Source organism: Pelmatolapia mariae, linkage group LG1 (assembly GCF_036321145.2).
Source record: "Pelmatolapia mariae isolate MD_Pm_ZW linkage group LG1, Pm_UMD_F_2, whole genome shotgun sequence".
In the NCBI taxonomy this organism is placed as follows: Eukaryota; Metazoa; Chordata; class Actinopteri; order Cichliformes; family Cichlidae; genus Pelmatolapia; species Pelmatolapia mariae.
The window spans coordinates 30,782,921-30,802,556 of record NC_086227.1 but is presented as its reverse complement, the minus strand read 5'-3'; the positions used below and the strand labels follow the sequence as shown (position 1 = coordinate 30,802,556).

The 19,636-nt window shown below is 43.5% G+C and overlaps 1 protein-coding gene and 1 pseudogene across 1 annotated transcript; both read right to left on the bottom strand.

Annotated features, from left to right (window-relative positions):
- Positions 1-2,378: 2,378 nt before the first annotated feature.
- Positions 2,379-13,110, bottom strand: LOC134630851 (UDP-glucuronosyltransferase 2A2-like; annotated as a pseudogene).
- A 2,668-nt stretch (positions 13,111-15,778) lies between these two features.
- LOC134619736 (UDP-glucuronosyltransferase 2C1-like) lies at positions 15,779-17,359 on the bottom strand. Its single transcript, XM_063465596.1, has one exon. It carries the CDS (start codon positions 17,357-17,359, stop codon positions 15,779-15,781), a length of 1,581 nt encoding a protein of 526 aa, XP_063321666.1.
- Positions 17,360-19,636: the final 2,277 nt, after the last annotated feature.

Genomic DNA, 19,636 nt, shown 5'->3' with positions numbered 1-19,636 from the left:
CCGTCCATGCCAAATCTACGCCCTTGTGTTACGGTGTGCTCACACAGAGGCATTGCTGCTTCAGCGGCGTAGTTTGTCATTAGTAGACTAATAAGACTTTCGTTGCTGTGGCAGACAGAAGATTAAGAAGTAATTTCATGACACAAACCAGTGATGCAGTTTTAAAACACGCTTTTATTGAAATATAGAGATAGTTCAAACTGTTCTAATAACGCAGGAATATTGTTGTAGCCTATAAAGTATCTGCCTATTTTTATTTATTCTTTAAATAGCATCAAAAGCGTTAGCTGATGTCAATTAAAGCACTATTATTAGCTAATTGTCGTGGTATATCACGATTTGCCAGCCAAGGAGCTAAAGTGCGTTATGATTTTAGTTTGTTAAAAAAATAGTATTCCTTTTCTGGTCGAAATAGGCTTCAGTGTTTTCTTACAGTACAGCTCCAAATCCAGGTGACAGTAAGTCAAAATGATGGTACCTGTCTATGTACAGCAGCAGCCTGTATTCAGTTTGAACATTGCTATAGACTGATATGGATCAGTTTATGCCTTTTATTCACTGTAATACTTAACTTTTGGGTGATGGCACAAAGATTGAGAGAGGAGGATAGTGAGGGAGAGAAAAGGAGAAAGCAGGATCAAGACAGCAAAGAGAAAGAGAACAAAAAGAAACAGAAGAGTGGACATGTAGTCAAATTTACCAAAAATTTCTAAAGCTGTAGCTTCTGCATTGCCCACATTTACTGATGATGATTTCACATAACTTGTGCTATACTGTTATCAGTTATAAAACCCCAGACCTGCTCTTATAATAATTATTATATGATTATATTTCTGTTATTTTCCAGCAATTACAATTCAAGTTGACTGAGAAGGATGGGGACAGAGAAAGAGGACTGAGAGGTTGTAGAAGAACCAGAAGAACAAGTGAGCAAATACTGAAGCTAGCTGGGAAAAAAAACCCTGTATTTTTAACAAAGTAATTTTTCATGTATTTCATGATTACTTTGCATGCTTTCCAGTAACAAACTTAAAAAATATCAGTGAACATTCTAAACAGAAAACATTGATATGAATTGTAGCATTTTACAGGATTCATACCACTCTAAACATGGCTTGAACACGATGGCTGCCACTATATTGATGTAACAGAATCTGTTCTCCACTCGTGACATTGGTGTACATGATGCTCTGTGATGCATCTGCATAATAAAGGGAGGTTTTTTTTATGAATTCAAAAATTTTAATATGATAACAACTCTATTACCAGTTTGCTTTGTGTACAGGTCTATGGAATGGCAGGGTGATTTTCCAGTGTTTGTGCTGAATAATGCTTGAAGTGCTTGATGAGTTGGTGAACTGTGTGATTAAGAGACTGAAATAGTGTTGTGCTTATTTTTATTTTTATGTGCTTTGGCACAAAAAATTTTTTCACTTCTTTCAGAACTGAGCCTTTGCCTTGGGTTTGATAACTAAAGGCTCCACACTAAAACTGATGGAATAGATTGGAATCTCTGAATATTCACTCAGAATTATTCTTAGAAACTACAATAGGCCATCCAACTAATTAAGTTGCTTTGGAAGGTAACACTATTATGGTTATCCAATTTTAAATGTGAGTTTTCAATTTTCAATCAGCATATTCCCCTTAATATCAAGGCACTGTATGTATGACATTATGATTGTGAGCTGAGCCCCCCTAAAAGTTTGAACCTAGAATTACACCTGTCACTAGGTAAGATGAAAATAGCTGATATCAATTCCATTATATAGCAGCTGATGACCCAGGAAATATCCTTCTGTTTATCTCATTGCGAAAGCTCATGCAGAGTATACACTTTACACTATTTAAACTGCTTTACTCAGCCTAGAGTTCCTGGCATATGTGGAATTCACTTAACACTCCACCTTCTTCCCAGCTCTACCTTTTGTGTTATATATTATACGGAAAAAAAACACCAGGCTGCTTACATATTATATTTACAGGAGCTTCTCAGCCATGAAACCCATTCCAGCTTACAGTTTTGTGCTCATACTAATGTCAGAGGAGGTTTGGAAGCCTGCAGTTACTTAGTCAGCAGAGTGTTGTTGACTTTTATGCACTATCCGCATCAGCAATCGGTGATCCCACTCACATGCAGGCACATGCAAAGCTGAGGGCACTGGCTTCCTTTTAGTAAGCATTCATTACCAAAAAAGTAAATCTTGTGGTTGGACAGTCATTTCAAGTGTTTTATTTGAGGAGTGCTCATTATTATGAAATCACAATATACATTCAGAAATATTTTAAGAAAATATAATTCTCAATAAAATCTCAATTAAATACAACAGAAATACAATGGGGTTTTTGTCAAAGTGATGCATTACTAAAATCATCCATCACTCACGTTTCACTTTCTCTTTATACATTCCAGTGTATATACACCTAATAAGGTAGAAAGTAGTTAAAAGCACAAGCAGCATAGCTCCAGCCAGGAACAAAACTACATCTACAGAGTGGTAGGAATACCAGGGCATTCTGTAGGACTCTGCTTTCAGGTGAGCTGCTCCTTTGTGCCTCATGACAAACTCTATCCAGAAGAGGGCGTTATCCAGTGGCATTACTGGCTTATCTCTGTGCAGCCTGGAAAGTCTCTGCATATTCGCCCTGTAGGAGGGATCACTCAGGACTTCCTCTATGGCCTTCAGGAAGTTGTTGTCTTTGTCCACTGTAGTTAATGTAAGTATCTTAGCGCCCCCTCTCTCTTTCAGATGTAGCAGGTTGTCATATTGATAAAAAAAAAAGGATATGGCCACAACTGGGACTCCGTGATAAATAGCTTCCTGGATTCCATTTGTTCCTCCATGTGCCACAAATAGTTTTATTTTTGGATGTCCTAAAAGGTCATTCTGTGGCATCCAGTCCACCAGTAAAGTGTCATTACCCAGAGTGGCTGGTCTGTCACCTTTATACTTCCAGATGACTTTCTGTGGCAGTTTAGCAAAAGCTGCAGCGATCTCATTTGCCATGTCAGCAGGAAGTTCAGTCACAAAAGTCCCCAGAGACATGAGGATGAAGCCATGCTCTCCAGAACTCTGCACAAAGTCCTCCAAGTGCTGAGGCAGAGGTTTAGCAGGTTTGCATTGGAACCCTCCAATATAAACAACATTAGGCATTGTGGGACGTGGGTACTCAAACACAAAGTCCACTCTCATCAGCCAAATGTCTGCGTTAGGGCTGGGCGATATATCGAGTTTTTTTTAAAAATATCGATATATTTTTATACGAGATATAAGATGTGACAATATCCTTTATATCGATATAGTATATGTTACGTTATAATTATAGTTGTGGAGCCACAAGTTTGCCTCTCTTTCGTCCACTTTTGTCTCTACGCAACGTTACTCGGCCTCGCCTCTCTCCTTCACTGAACACAACTCCCGCTCCTCCCCCATCGCTTCACCTGCAGGCAGCGACAAGATGGACACGGCAAATCTCCGTTAACGAGTTACTGCGCATCGCCCCGTGCGTGGGGCTGGACGGCGTCAACGTGTTAACGAGCTAACCACGCTAACGAGCAAACCACGCTGTACGGTTTTTACTAAGCTAACTACCTTTAATTTAGTAAACTCCCACCGTAAGGGTGTGTTTTAACTGATGAAACTGTGTCGTACTCAGGCTCGGACATCTGATTGCTGCCTTTTATAAGCTTTATTGCGCAAGCATAAGCTAACACCAGTACAGTAACCGTGCCTTTACAGAAGCCAGGTAATCAACTGAAAGACACAAAATAAAACAACCATACAACATTAACAAAGCAATCCTACTAATGACATTACAGTTTGGTAACAGTCATATTTATAGCTTCTCTGCCTACCACAGCAGCGAGCATTGAATCAAACTGATCCTGTTTTGTTTGACCCGTTTTGAGCGCCTCCACCTGGCTAATTGCATCTTTTAGGTTAACTCTTAGACTGTCAAACTGACCTGATGCGCAACGGGACCATGATGCTTCCTTTAGCTTCATTTCTGTGGTCTGGTATTTTGAGCGGCAGTCCTGCAGCTTCTTCTCCACTTCAGCTATTTCTGCTGCAAACCCACTCGCATCTTCTTCTTCCATAGCAGCAATGTAATCAAAGCTGCTATCACAAACCTCATTATAACTGTCTTTGAGCGTCCTACATTCAGACATGAGGTCATGTTCAGTCAGAAGGTCAATGTTAAAGACAATGGAATTGGCTTTTCTAGTAAAAACTGCTTGCGCAGAGGACCGCCTTTTCTTTAATTCTTCTCGGCATGCCATACTGACTTTTCCTTCTTGTTTATTACCGGCGTTATTCCTTTGCCCTCAACCAAGATGGCGGCGACCCACTTCCGGTCGCTTAACGGCTAGTAACTGAATTAAAAGTTCGTTTTCCTATGCCAGCGCCCTAATAGTCCCAGCAAAGAAATCCACACACGTCTCTCACATACGAGGGCTTGACGGTGTTTGAGAACGAAGTCACGTCGATTGGCTGCGACGATCGGCCGGGCTCCGTCTAATTGCTGGATCCTCCGTAGTCGACACAGACCTTCCTCCGCTTCTCCGTCGCGGGGACTGGCTAAGTGTTGATTACTGTACGGTTTTTACTAAGCTAACTACCTTTAATTTAGTAAACTCCCACCGTAAGGGTGTGTTTTAACTGATGAAACTGTGTCGTACTCAGGCTCGGACATCTGATTGCTGCCTTTTATAAGCTTTATTGCGCAAGCATAAGCTAACACCAGTACAGTAACCGTGCCTTTACAGAAGCCAGGTAATCAACTGAAAGACAAAAAATAAAACAACCATACAACATTAACAAAGCAATCCTACTAATGACATTACAGTTTGGTAACAGTCATATTTATAGCTTTAACATGTTATTTAGTTAACACAGAAACTCACCAGCTCGGCTTCATCAGTCATAACAACAATATCAATGAAAAGAAGATCCGGCAGGTAGGATCTATGAGCGGATGTTAACACATACTATCCCAGACTTACATAAATCACTCCATCTTAAATAAATTTGTCATTTAAAGCAAATTTGGGTCTGGCTAATAATAAATCACAACAAATAAATTTACACATTAGAAATATGGGAAAAACCACACACCTCCCACTTGGGCTACGTGCCAGACTAAGTAGGCCACAATAACCAGTAGCATACACATATATAGAAAGAAAACTCTTATAACCGTCTTTAAACAAGTTGGGCCTGGTCTCCACACCAAAGAGTCCCCAATCCGCAAGTATTTCTCGGGTACTCAGGGGGATGAACCACGTCCCTCTTGCTCCTCTACTGGCAGTAACACCACCAACCTCCTTACGTCCCTGTGGAGAATGGTGGAATGACATGGTTCCCTGTCCTTCCTTGCCTGGGACCAGTTGATGGGACGACTACAACAAGTCCTTACTTTGACGTCCCGAACAACACCCCGGTCATCTGCATCTGCCTCCTCCACACGGCCCAGCTTGAAGCGGCCTCTAAGTGCATTCTGATCTGCCACCCAAACAAGGTCCCCAACAGAGACATTTCTTGCTGGCGCATGCCATTTTTGCCGAACAAACAGGTGCGGCCCGGCCAACTGGCTCCAGCGCCTCCAAAACTTGTCCACTTCCACCTGGACTGCACGCAGACGACTGAATGGGTAGGCAGGGAACTCAAACCCCATGTTGTCACCCCTGGGCCCTGCCTGACCCAACAACAAAGAGTTCGGTGTCACAACACCTACAGTTTCTTCCTGAACTTGAGCTCTGGCCCCGATAGGCCTCTCATTAGTGAGGTTGGCCGCCAAATAGAGGAGGGTTTGGAATTGAAGAGCAGTCAAGTTTCCCTCCTCACCAACGTTGCTCAATGCCCTTTTCAAAACACGAACAGCTGCTTCCGCCGCTCCATTCCGATGAGGGGAGTCTGCTGGACTAAACTCCCACATCCAGTCAGACCCAACCACGGCTGCCCTTCTTTGGATCTCTTCTTTGTCGATACTACCAAGGAAATCATAGAGCTCCTTCAGTGCAGGTTTAGCCCCCACAAAATTGGTCCCCTGGTCAGACCAGAGTTTCTTGGGGTGACCCCTCAGGGCAGTAAACCGCTGGTATGCCTTCAGAAAGCCCTCAGTCGACAGATCTTCAACTATGTCTGCATGAACTGCTCTTGAGGCCATACAACTAAAAACCACGCCCCAAACTTTCTTCTTCACTCGTCGCCTTACTGAGTCTCTGACAAAATACGGACCAAACAGGTCCAAAGTAGTGTACTCGAAAGGAGCTGCTGGCGTAGTGCATACGGGAGGAAGATCACTCATCACCTGAGTGCATAGCTTGGCCCTGCACTTTCTGCAACTTATGCACGAATCAATCACCTTCCGTACGATCCTAGGACCTTGAACTACCCAGCCCCTCTTCCTCATCCGAAGAAGGGTGGCAGAAACACCTTCATGGTTGACACGATGGGCGTCCTCAGCGAGGAGAGAGCTTAACTGACACTTGTAGGGGATCAATGGGACCCCGGACCTCTCCTCCTCAACGGACTGAATCCGGCCATAGCACATCAAGAGCCCCGTTGTTTTATCCTTGTGCACAACCAGGCGGTTGAGCGTCGTCGTAGGGAAAGTCACACCTGCTTGAGCGGCGAGGCATAAGTCTTGAAACGCCTCTACCCGCTCATGGGCCGTGGGCACTGCCTCCCACTTTAATCCTGCAGCAGTTTGACCCCTGCCAGATAACCAAAAGCGCAAGGCTCTGCGGACATAAGCTATGACCCCACAGAGCTTGGCTAGAGAATTGAACCGTGAAAGATCTACTTGATTTATCAAGGCTGAACCCCAGTACTTCTTGATCCTGCAGACACTAGAAGCAACAGAAGGAGGCCCCACAATCTCAAAAGAAGTAACCTTGTTGCTGAATGGTAAAAACTCTGGGCTTATTCGACCGCCGACCACTGCGTTGACACTATCAAAACCATCTGGAGTAGTCTGCGCCATTTCCTGCGACCTTGTTAAGATGGCAGAAAAAGCCTTTCTTTGGAGTCGACTGACGACTTCTCTAGTCCCAGAGGCCACCTCTGCAGCCGACTTTATGGGCCATTCCTCTATTGGCTTGGTTAGGAACATGGGACCGGTCTGCCATGAAGAGTCCTCACCAAGCTGCTCAGGGGAACATCCTCTTGTGACCAGGTCAGCCACGTTGAACTGGCCAGGAAGCCACCACCAGTCGGTGACAGGCCCGGCCTTCTGTATTTCTCCCACTCGATTGGCAAAGAAGGTCTGGAACCCATAACTCTCCCGTTGGATGGCACCTAACACAGTCTGACTGTTCAGAAAATGGTACCAATGATCTATTTCCAACCGACTGTACTTCAGAAAGTAGCCTTTCAGACGAGTGGCAAAAACAGCTCCACAAATCTCTGCCTTGACAGCATCTCCCTTTTGTTCGATTGGAGTCAATTTGGCCTTGGACTCCACGAGCCGAGTCTTGACCCCTTCAGAAGTTTCCCAGCGCAGGTAGAGTACCGCTCCGTATGAGTCACAACTCCCATCAGAGAATGTGATCCCCCAGGGTTTACCCAATAATACTAATAATACTAATACTTCTGGGAAAGGTGATGGTACTCAGCCGCGCGTACTCCTCAAAGAGCTTAATCGCTCTCCCACGTAGTTCACTAGACAGCGGCTTATTCCACGTATCCTTAGTCAGTATTCCGGCCTCCTGAAAGGCCCTTCTGACAAGAATGACACCTTTCTGCTTCAGGGGCATCGCAAGACCAAGGGGGTCATAGAGTCCTGCTACCTGACTCAAAAGCATACGACGGGTGAGGGGATTCGGCGTCTTCTCCTCTATGTTCTCCTCAGTGAGGTCTACTTGAGTATGCATCTTTTTCTTTCTTGTGGAGAAGTTGATAGCCACCATAAGGAAGAGCTTCTCTTCTTCCACGAGATAACCCACACCCAAGGCCTTGTTGTCCTCTGTCCGCAGCTGGTTGGGCAACATGATGGTTTCAGGTTCGGCAGGAACAGCACCTTGCCTCCCACTAGAGCCAGACCGCACCCAAGGCTTGAGGTAAAACCCCCCATGCTTGAGAATGGTTTCAACCCCCTCCAGGATCTCGCTCAGTCTCTCAGGGTCGTTGTGGGACACAAGGATGTCATCCACGTAAGTATCCTCTTCAATGACACGTCTTTCTTCCACTCTGTTGACAAACTGCGGCAGGAGGGCAGTCTCTCGCATGGCAACCTGAGCGATACAACCTGCAGGCTTATCACCCATGTTCACACGCACTACAGCATAATCCTTGATGTCCTCCTCCGGGGAATGCCTCCACAAGAAGCGGTGAACATGCACCTCTTGATCCTCCAGCCACACAGAGTTATACATTTTGGAGACATCCCCTATCGCCGCATGCTCTCCCTCCCGGAAATGGAGCAGCACTGCCCTAATGGGATTCAGAACATCTGGGCCCTTCATCAAGATGCTGTTCAAACTAACACCTCTGTACACCTGGCTGCTGTCCCAAACGAGCCTCACCGGCGTGGTGTTGGAGTGTGGATTGGGCGCCATCAAATGGTTTATCCACCACACGGCTCCCTTCCACTCGTCCAAAACTGTCTGCGAAAGCTGGATAGCGGCCCCCCTTGCCAGCATGTCATGCACCTGCTTAGCATAAGCTGCCTTCCATAGCGGATCTTTTTCAAGGCGCTTTTCTGACTTCAGGAAAGTCGCATCCACAGCTTTGCAGTTGTTAGGTAGGGTCGCAGGGTCTTCTTTCCAGGGATATTTAGCATCCCAATGGGGCTTGTCACTATGATTGTCACTCAGCTTGAAGGTCAGACCTCCTCTGATGATCTCCAACTCTCTTTCATCAACAAGTGACATTTCCTTCCCTCCAGGGGCGCACTTCCCGCAGCGGCACCCGCCACACACGGGGTCACAGGCGGCACCAATACTGTCCCACTGTAGCCATTTGATGACCTCAGCGTTGGATGTATTCGTGGTACCGACCTCTACGCTGTTCTTTGGTTTCGGGTAACAGTTACAAAGGGCCGCAACTCTCTGAGACTCTGTCTTCATGGAGCATGCGAAATGGGTTGATGAGAAACGTGCAGTCACCTCCACATCTTCAAACAGATCTGGGTGTGCGCCACTGATGGTTTTCCCTAACAGACCATCCCACAGAACCAAGTCACCGCACCTCATCATTCTCTGGGGGGCTAGACGACCCTCCCGGGTGCTGATGAGTAGCTCAATCTTTTCAGGGCGGATCAGTTCCCCCGGTTCGACGGAGCCTGGGAAGAATTTCTCCAGGCGCTCCGAGTCCACGACGTGACCCACATTGGCAATCTCTTCTAATCCATAGCAAACCATCTCATGGAGTCGCCATGTCCCCTTCTTTGTGGCTACTTTTATGCTCACCAGGTATCTCTTTGTCTCTACTTTTGCCTCCATGCCACCAACACCATGAACAACCAAGGTGATTGGTTCACCAGTCAGACCAAGTCTTTCCGCTGCCTGGTGGGTGATGTAGTTCGTGTCAGAGGCTAAATCGATGAGAGCTCCAATCCAGTCTCCCCTCTTGGTGGTGACGTCCAACAACATCATGAGGACCGGGAGCTCCTTCAGACAACTCTCATCTTCCGAGCCTCTGCCAGTCCACAACTTTGAAGTCACTTTGTTTGTGCACGCCTTTCGAACAGCCTCCAGCTGCTCTGGGGACAGACCTAGGCCAGCAAACACAGCCTCTTGCTCTTCCGTCGGACCACGGGGTTCTCTCCTTTTATCCCCTTTGGTCCCTTGCCTGGCTGCATCTTTCCTAGTTGGGGTTTTAAGACACAGGAAGAAGTGGTGATCCGATAAGGCATCACCCCTCCTGCACTCCTCATTACGACACAGAAAGTTTTTACTACACGGGTCATCACTCCCATGGGAGTCCAGACACCTGGGACATACCCTAGTCTTTTTAACGTAAGCTCTCCGCTCTGACGGGTTGGCCTTTTTAAACGTCTTACAGCGGTATAAACGCCCTGTATGACCCTCTTCACCACACAAACAGCAAGGATTCTGTGACAGCTCACCTCTCGTCTCGCTTGCAGTAGCCTTGGTGAACGAACGTCTCTCCATCCTCCGATCTGGTCTCTCTTTTGGTTTCTCACGGGGGCTCGGATCAACTGCCCTGGCAGTATTAGACTGTCTGATTGATTGCAACTGCTCAAGTTGCACCAGAACTGTCTTCTGATCTTTCAGGAACTGCCATAGCTTATCAAACCGGTTCTGTGGACTGACACTGTTGACAGGATCACATCGGTACAAAAGCCACCTTTCCTTCATACTGTCCGGCAACTTACTCTCAAGTGACCGGATCACTAACTGATTTTTTATGGCATCTTCACAACCTAGGTCTATTAGGTCCAACAGCGCCCTCTCTACAGCTTGGATCAACTGCAAAACCTCTCTGGGTTTGTTGTTGCGCACGCCTGGTAACTCCTGTAGTTCAAGTACAATGTCGTCTGCTATCTGTGATACGTCACCATAACAGTCCTCTAAGACCCGGAAAACCTCGCTTGCAGTACGGCAGTGAGACAGCCTAAGTTCACATTTTACTGGCTCAGCAATACTGTCCATCAGGTGGAAGAGCCTGCACTCCGGGGAACCCGTGGGTTCCGCCAATGCTTGGAGGGTCCCCCTCTTCCAGCGCCAGTAGCTCCTCCTGTCCCCAGAGAACTTTGGTAGACTCAGGGGTGCGAGTGCAATCCTCGTTCCGAGTGACCCTTGAGAGACGGTAGATGTACTCTGTCCCGCCCCAGCGCCATTGGGTCTCACCCCATGCATTCCTCGAAGCTGCTGTGGCGTGCTTGAAAGGCCAGGGTTGAACGCAGGACTCACGAGTCTCTGGGATAGTGGTCCCTGTGGTGGCGCTTGAAGGGTTACAGTGGAAGGACTTGCAGCTCGTGCTCCATCGGGACCACTTGCATCAACGACTTGGTTACTACTTTCCACTGCGGCACTTTGGTATGCAGCAGGGTTCACGTCAGCATCTAGCTCACCACCGCCACGCGCTGGGCCATCATCTCCACCAGTCGCGGCAGACTCACTGGGCTTGCTAGTGCTGGTCGTCACTTCACCATCAGCGCCACCTTCATCACTGCCTTCACCTTCACTGCCAGTCCGGCTTCTAAGGTTGCCACACCCAGATCTCCTTCTTCCATCCAGGGAAGTAGCCAGCACCACCATAGCTACTCTCCTCCTTTCCTTGAGCTCTTTGAGACAAGCTCGCATAACATTCACCTCTTTCTCTGGAACATAACGATCCCACTTATGCACAAACTCACTTAGAGCTTCCTCTCTGCCTACCACAGCAGCGAGCATTGTATCAAACTGATCCTGTTTTGTTTGACCCGTTTTGAGCGCCTCCACCTGGCTAATTGCATCTTTTAGGTTAACTCTTAGACTGTCAAACTGACCTGATGCGCATAAATCACTCCATTTTAAATAAATTTGTCATTTAAAGCAAATTTGGGTCTGGCTAATAATAAATCACAACAAATAAATTGACATGTTAGAAATATGGGAAAAACCACACACACGCTAACGCCAGCCCAGAGGGGCTGCACAGCCTAAAATCCTTTCATTTTCTCAAAAGTTGACAGTGCGCCTTTTGTATGAATTCTGGTTGTGCTTGATGACCGCGAACCGATTTTATGTGGAACACGGCGCTCAGCAATCTGTCAAAAAATGTCTTAGTACGACTTTGGTAAGCTACGGAGCTGCACCGCTTGATGGATTGTCGGAGCGTTACGGCTACCGAGGAGCCTCGCGTAGTAATACGTACTGTGCTTCAACGTAATATTACCGTATTGTGTGTGTATAAGGACCATAAATGGCACCTGTTAAGAGACGTGGTTACAAAGAGGATTTCAAACTCCAGGCTGTCAGTCACGCAGTAGAACTTGGGAACAGAGCTGCTGTGAAATCTGTCTGTCTTTGTTATTATGCTCATCGTCTGTTAGTTTACATTTTGACTGCACAATTGTGAGCTCTTTGTTATGCACAAAAAACAACATAGTTTTATTTTATTTATGAAGCATTATTATTTAATAAATGCTCATAATTTATTTTTGAGTAGTTTTTTTCATGTACATCTACGCTGTATGTTAATAAAAGTGCCTGTGTGACATCTGGGACACAGCTTTGACTAAGAACTCTCTTTTTGTTCTTACTTTATGGCTTTAAAAAAAATATCGAGATATATATCTTATATCGCCATCCAGCTAAAAAATATCGAGATATGAATTTTGGGTCATATCGCCCAGCTCTAATCTGCGTTGATCATTAACTCATTAAAATCATAACCAGGCCCAAGATATTTGTTAGCTATTTTCTGGTATACCAGTTTAAACGCCAGGCTGTTCTGTGTTTGAGTTATGATGTGTAAAACCATGTTTTTAACTCTCTGAAAAAGATCATCTCGACAGTATTGCCAGTTCCAGTCACAGGAATGTAAGATAATGGTGACGGGGCCATGGAAAAATGGGCCTCTGTACCTAATAACCAGCGAACATTATAAACCAAAGGAAGATTCAAATATTTGGCTAGAATGACTCCACCACCCCAGCAGGGGTCAGCAAGTAACAGGTCAAACTTGCTGTCTTTCAGTTTCCTTATCAAGTCATTGTCATCTAGTATTGCAGATACAAAATTAGCTACAGCTTTATGAACATCAAGAATTAAGCTGATCATCCCTCCACTCATTTGAAGAAAACTCGTCAAGGGGAGGGCCCCTCGTTCAAATTGTATGGCCTCAGACACAAGCCTTGTGATGAACTTCTGATAAGATAAGATAAGATAAGATGACCTTTATTAGTCCCACACGTGGGAAATTTGTTTTGTCACAGCAGGAAGTGGACAGTGCAAAAGTTATGAAGGACAATTAGAATAAAATAAAATAAGAATAAATACAGTACAAGATGTTCCAAGATGTTCTCCACTGGAACTGTAATGGTATTATAGGATGAGTCATCTTTTATGTACCAGCTGTTGCTGGGACGTAAAACAGTGATGTTGTGTCCTCTGGAGTGTAAAGCTTTTAGTAGAATGTTCATGTTTACCCAGTGGCTGCCTTCAGAGGGAAAGACTAAGATGTTGCCTCCTTCACAGGCTGTGGGAATAAGGATAAGCAGCAGGAAAGCAGTACAGCAGCAGAGCACCCTCATCTGAAAAAACAAACAAAAAAGTTACCGACATGACTTCCTTTCTTTCATTTTGTTTAGCAGTGGAAATGCACTGTTTTGATTTCAAATAGCGTTTTCGTTTTTTCCCCTCTAACTCAGTTGCAATTTCATTCCATCGTTAAAGAGACAACATTACTTCCTCATTTTTCACCATTGTAAATTTTCCAATTTCGAAAGTCAGTGTGCTTGACAAAAATTGCATCGCATTAAAAAGATTTATTGAGGATGATCAGTCGTTAAAACAGACTAACAGTTACGGTAATTCGTAATTAACATTATTTTAATTAATGCGGTCTGTCAGTTATTCAGTTTAAATGTGATTCCCAGACTATCCGCGTTCTGAGCACCATTTTCCGCAAAGTTAACTTGTACATTTCAGCAACATTCCTCAACCGACATAAAGCCAGCCACATTCACCCAGGTTTTCTACTTACTGTGATCACTATCGTTTCTTTCACCTGGAAAGGTTACAGTGTTAAGACGGCTGATTTGTATAGCGCAAAACCGAGGTGTATGTAGTCTGTACGGGAGGAGCTAAACCTCGACGCAAGACGTAGTAAAAACCAATATTTCTGAGGTACTCGAACGCAACAGTAATTTGTTCGTGATACTGTTTCTTATTGACTGACGAGTTCGAAGTGCATGCTAATCATTTACATCTGCTTATGTGACAACTTTCTCTACGAGTCTTTACGTCTTTAGCCTTGTTTTTTAATACATTCCCAAACTTATTCAAGTTAACGCCAGTACAGGACAGCATCAAAACAGGTTTTCTGTGATGCCATGATGTTGCTGCTTCAGCAGCGTGGTTTGTCATCAGTAGACTAATTAGTTGTACCTGTCTATTTCCTGCAGCAGCTTGTATTCAGTTTTAACATTGCTATAGACTGATATGGATCAGTTTATAACTTATATTCATTGTAATATTTAAATCTTGAGAGAGGAGGATAGAGAGGGAGAGAAAGGGAGAAAGCAGGATGAAGACAGCAAAGACAGAGAAGAAAAATAAACAAGAGTGGACATGTAGTCAAATTCATCAAAAAATTCTAAACTGTTTTACCCACATTCATTGATGGTAATTTCACATAACCCAGCAGTGTGCTGTAGTGTTATCAGTTATAAAACCCCTGGCCTGCTCTTATAATAATTATTATAAGATTATATTTTTGTTATTTTCCAGAAACTGCAATTCAAGTTGACTGAGGAGGATGGAGACAGAGAAAGAGGACTGAGGGTTGTACAAGAACAGGAATAGCAAGTGAGCAAACAGTGAAGCTGGCTGAAAAAAAACTGTATTTTTCACAAAGTAATTTTTCATGTATTTCATGATTGCTTTGTGTGCTTTCCAGTAGCACACTTAAAAGTTGTTAGTCGACATTCTAAACAGGAAATATTGATATGATTGGTAGCATTTTCAGCTTCTCAATTCCAATTAAAGTCAAACACAGAAAAATCACAGTAGAGGAACAAAGTTCTATGCCAGTCATTTTATTGAACAGTGAAGCTCAGCAAAACAGAAGGAAAAGCAAAGCTCCCCTAGGGTGTTCGCCGTAAGCCCATGAAGGTTGGGACCAACCCCAACAGACAGACAGCAGGAAAAAGCCCAGAGGACTTTCCCAGGTCCCCTTTTGAAGAAACCAATAGTCCCACCTCCCTGCTGCTGAGAAACTTTCCAACGCGCCCAAAAACAGCAGGTGCAGGGACAAGTACAGGCCAGAGTCCGGCCAGGACTCTGGCTGAGGGCCCTGCCCAAAGGGGCACCCTTAGATTAACCCTTTGCTTTGCCTTCTGACAATAGGTCACAACATGGTCAACGTTCTCACATTAGTACAGCAAATAGCATAGTTTTTTATGATAATTTTATGATATACATCTGAATAATACTTGACCTAACTACATCAAATATATGGGTTTAATTCTTTACATAATAATAAAGACTCCAGTGTAGGTTTATAGTGTGTGTGTGTATATGATCACATAATCCATACAGTGATTTCATTATATTGTTTTCAGTATCTCTCGTACCATGCTACTATTTTCTAAGAGACGTGTTTCTGAATGTGCTGCATGAAAAACGTTTATTGTGTGTGTGTGAGGGCAAAACACCTCGTGCTAAGACTCTATGTGAAAGTTACAGAATATATGTTCAGTGCAGATAGATATATAGTGTATATAGTTATATAGGTATAAATGTCATACAAAAATCCACAACAAGGAGGAGGAGAATTGGAATTCTGCAGTTACTTAGTCAGCAGAGTGTTGTTGACATTTATGCGCTATCCACAGCAGCAATCGGTGATCCCACTCACATGCAGGCACATGCAAAGCTGAGAGCACTGGCTTTTCTTTTAGTAAGTACTCATTAAAAAAAGTAAATCTTGTGGTTGGACAGTCATTTCAAGTGTTTTATTTGTGGAGTGCTCATTATTATGAAATCACAATATGCATTCAGAAATATTTTAAGAAAATAAAATTCTCAATAAAATGTAAATTAAATACAGCAGAAATACAATGGGGATTTTTTGTCAAAGTGCTGCATTACTAAAATCCTCCATCACTCACGTTTCACTTTATATTTACACATTCCAGTGTATATACACCTAATGAAGTAGAAAGTAGTTAAAAGCACAAGTAGCATAGCTCCAGCCAGGAACAAAACTACATCTACAGAGTGGTAGGAATACCAGGGCATTCTGTAGGACTCTGCTTTCAGGTGAGCTGCTCCTTTGTGCCTCATGACAAACTCTATCCAGAAGAGGGCGTTATCCAGTGGCATTACTGGCTTATCTCTGTGCAGCCTGGAAAGTCTCTGCATGTTCGCCCTGTAGGAGGGATCATTCAGGACTTCCTCTATGGCCTTCAGGAAGTTGTTGTCTTTGTCCACTGTAGCTAACGTAAGTATTTTGCCTCCCCCTCTCTCTTTCAGACGTAGCAGGTTATCATACTGATCAAAAAACACAGGTATACCCACAACTGGGACTCCGTGATACAGGGCTTCTTGGACTCCGTTTGTTCCTCCATGTGCCACAAATAGTTTTATTTTTGGATGTCCTAAAAGGTCATTCTGTGGCATCCAGTCCACCAGTAAAGTGTTATTACCCAGAGTGGCTGGTCTATTACCTTTATACCTCCAGATCACTTTCTGTGGCAGTTTAGCAAAAGCTGCAGCGATCTCATTTGCCATGTCAGCAGGAAGTTCAGTCACAAAAGTCCCCAAAGACATGAGGATGAAGCCATGCTCTCCAGAACTCTGCACAAAGTCCTCCAAGTGGTGAGGCAGAGGTTTAGCAGGTTTGCACTGGAACCCTCCAATATAAACAACATTAGGCATTGTGGGACGTGGGTACTCAAACACAAAGTCCACTCTCATCAGCCAAATGTCTGCATCGATCATTAACTCACTTAAATCATAACCAGGCCCAAGATGTTTGTTAGCTATTTTCTGGTATACTAGTTTAGCCACCAGCCTGTTCTGTGTTTGAGTTATGATGTGCAAAACTATGTTTTTAACTCTCTGAGATAAGGTCATCTCGACAGTATTGCCAGTTCCAGTCACAGGAATGTAAGATAATGGTGACGGGGCTATGGAAAAATGAGCCTCTGCAAATATTAACCAACGAACATTATAAACCAAAGGAAGGTTCAAATATTTGGCCAGAATGACTCCGCTACCCGAACAGGGGTCAGCAAGTAACAGGTCAAACTTGTTGTCTTTCAGTTTTCTTATCAAGTCATTGTCATCTAGTATTGAAGATACAAAATTAGCTACAGCTTTGTGGATATCAACAAATAAGCTGATGATCCCTACACGCATTTGAAGAAAGCTCGTCAAGGGGAGGGCCCCTCGTTCAACTTGTATGGCCTCAGACACAAGTCTTGTGATTAACTTCTGATCCAAGATGTTCTCCACTGGAACTGTAATGGTATTATAGGATGAGTCATCTTTTATGTACCAGCTGCTGATGGGACGTAAAACAGTGATGTTGTGTCCTCTGGAGTGTAAAGCTTTTAGTAGAATGTTCATGTTTACCCAGTGGCTGCCTTCAGAGGGAAAGACTAAGATGTTGCCTCCTTCACAGGCTGTGGGAATAAGGATAAGCAGCAGGAAAGCAGTGCAGCAGCAGAGCACCCTCATCTGAAAAAAACAAACAAACAAAAAAGTTACCGACATGACTTCCTTTCTTTCATTTTTTTTAGCAGTGGAAATGCACTGTTTTGATTTCAAATAGCGTTTTAGGGTTTTTTTTCTCTAACTCAGTTGCAATTTCATTCCATCATTAAAGAGACAACATTACTTTCTCAGTTTTAATGATTGTAAATTTTCCAATTTCGAAAGTCAGTGCGCTTGACAAAAAATGCATCGCATTAAAAGATATTTATTTAGAATGACCAGTCGTTAAAACACACTAACAGTTACGGTCCTTGGTAATTATCATTATTTTAATTAATGCAGTCTGTTAGTTATTAAGTTTAAATGTGATTCCCAGACTATCCGCGTTTTCCGCAAAGTTAACTTTTAAATTTTAGCAACATTCCTAAGCCAACATAAAGAAGTCACACATTCACACAGGTTTTCTACTTACAGTATTGTTTCTTTCTCCTGTGTCAGTGTTAAGAGGGCTGTTTTGTATAGCGCCAAACCGAGCTGTATGTTGCCTTATTATGTAGATGGTAGGGTGGGGAAGGAGCTAAACCTCGACGCAAGACGTAGTATAAACCAATAATTCTGAGGTACTCGAAAGCAACGGGTTATTTGTTCGTGATACTTATGTTACTTATTGACTGACGAGTTCGAAGTGCATGCTAAACTATTACATGTACCTCGGTGACAACTTTGTCTACGAGTCTTTATTTCTTTGGCTGTTTTTTAAATACATTCCCGAACTCGTTAAAATTAACAACAGTACAGGACAGCATCAAAACAGGTCTTCTGTACTGTGTTGTCGATGTCATGATGTTACGGGAAAGGCGTAGATTTGGTTTTGGAATTGGTGGGAACGGATGATTCAACCACCGAACCCTGCCCTGTTTCTTTTTTTCCCCCCTTTTTGTCTTTGCTTCTTCATAAAAAAAAAAGGAGAAATATACTACCCTACATATGCTATTCTACATGCTTTTAAACCATTTAAAATTACAGTTCATAGTTTTATATGTAAATTATATAATGTTAAATTACTTAAGTATTTTAGGCTTTAGTTTTCTTCAGCCATATTCCAATTAAATCAGGTATCATACAAAAATAAAAATAGAGTCATGACAATAAAATATGACTTTAAGGACTTAACAACATTACTTCAGTTATAGTCAGTGTTGGGAAGGTTACTTTTAAAATGTATTCCACTACAGATTACAGAATACATGGCCCAAAATGTATTTTGTAACGTATTCCGTTACGTTCCTCAATAAGAGTAACGTATTCTGAATACTTTGGATTACTTAATATATTATCATGCTTTTTACAACTACATGAATGTACTATTGCTGTGTGATTTATTACTATTACTGAAGGTCCACGCCTCCTAACCATAGTAAAGGGACCTCTGGCTAGTACGTCGGGTTCCGTGTTGGGCTGGTAGCCGAAAACTAGCTTTACTTTGTTGCCTGGGTCAACTTTGCTTGCGAGAGACAGAGGGAGGCGTTGAAAGGCTGCTCCAATGGAACTTATTGTTTTGGAGAAAAACAGGAACACAGTGTACAGTCGAGTCTTAATAGCTTACTTACAACTGGGCTCGTCAGGCACTCTTTTTGGCTGCAGTGGTTATTATTATATTTACATGCTTCCAGCTCCCGTTTCTGCTCAATGACAACTCGTACTTTTCTACTCTCCTTTTTCTCCCTCCTCACGCTCACAGACACATAATGGGTATGGTAGTCCATTCTCGCTGCAGCACGGACTACACTGCCCATGAGGCTACATTCTTTAGGGCTATGCCTGTAGCATTCTGCCTATTAGCTTAGCACAACAACAAAAAGGCGCTCTCTCACCCAGGAAACACACAGTCGCAGAGAGAGCACGCGTCACCCTGTAACCATGGCAACCATAACGCTGCTGCCTGGAACAACAGAACATAGCTGTCAAACAAAACCCAAACAGTTCTGAACCGCGACAATATGAAACAGGAAAATACTGCCGTGTAAGTAACTGTATTCTAAATACCACCTTTTTAAACGGTAACTGTAACGGAATACAGTTACTCATATTTTGTATTTTAAATACGTAACGGCGGTACATGTATTCCGTTACTCCCCAACACTGGTTATAGTACACAAACATCTCTTATACATTAGCACTAAGGGAACACTGAACGACCTGGTGGTTTTTGTCCATAAAACTACTCATCTAAGATTACCACAAAGTAAAAGATCTCTCAGCAAAATTATGCAACATTTTAGGCACACTGTTGCCCCTATC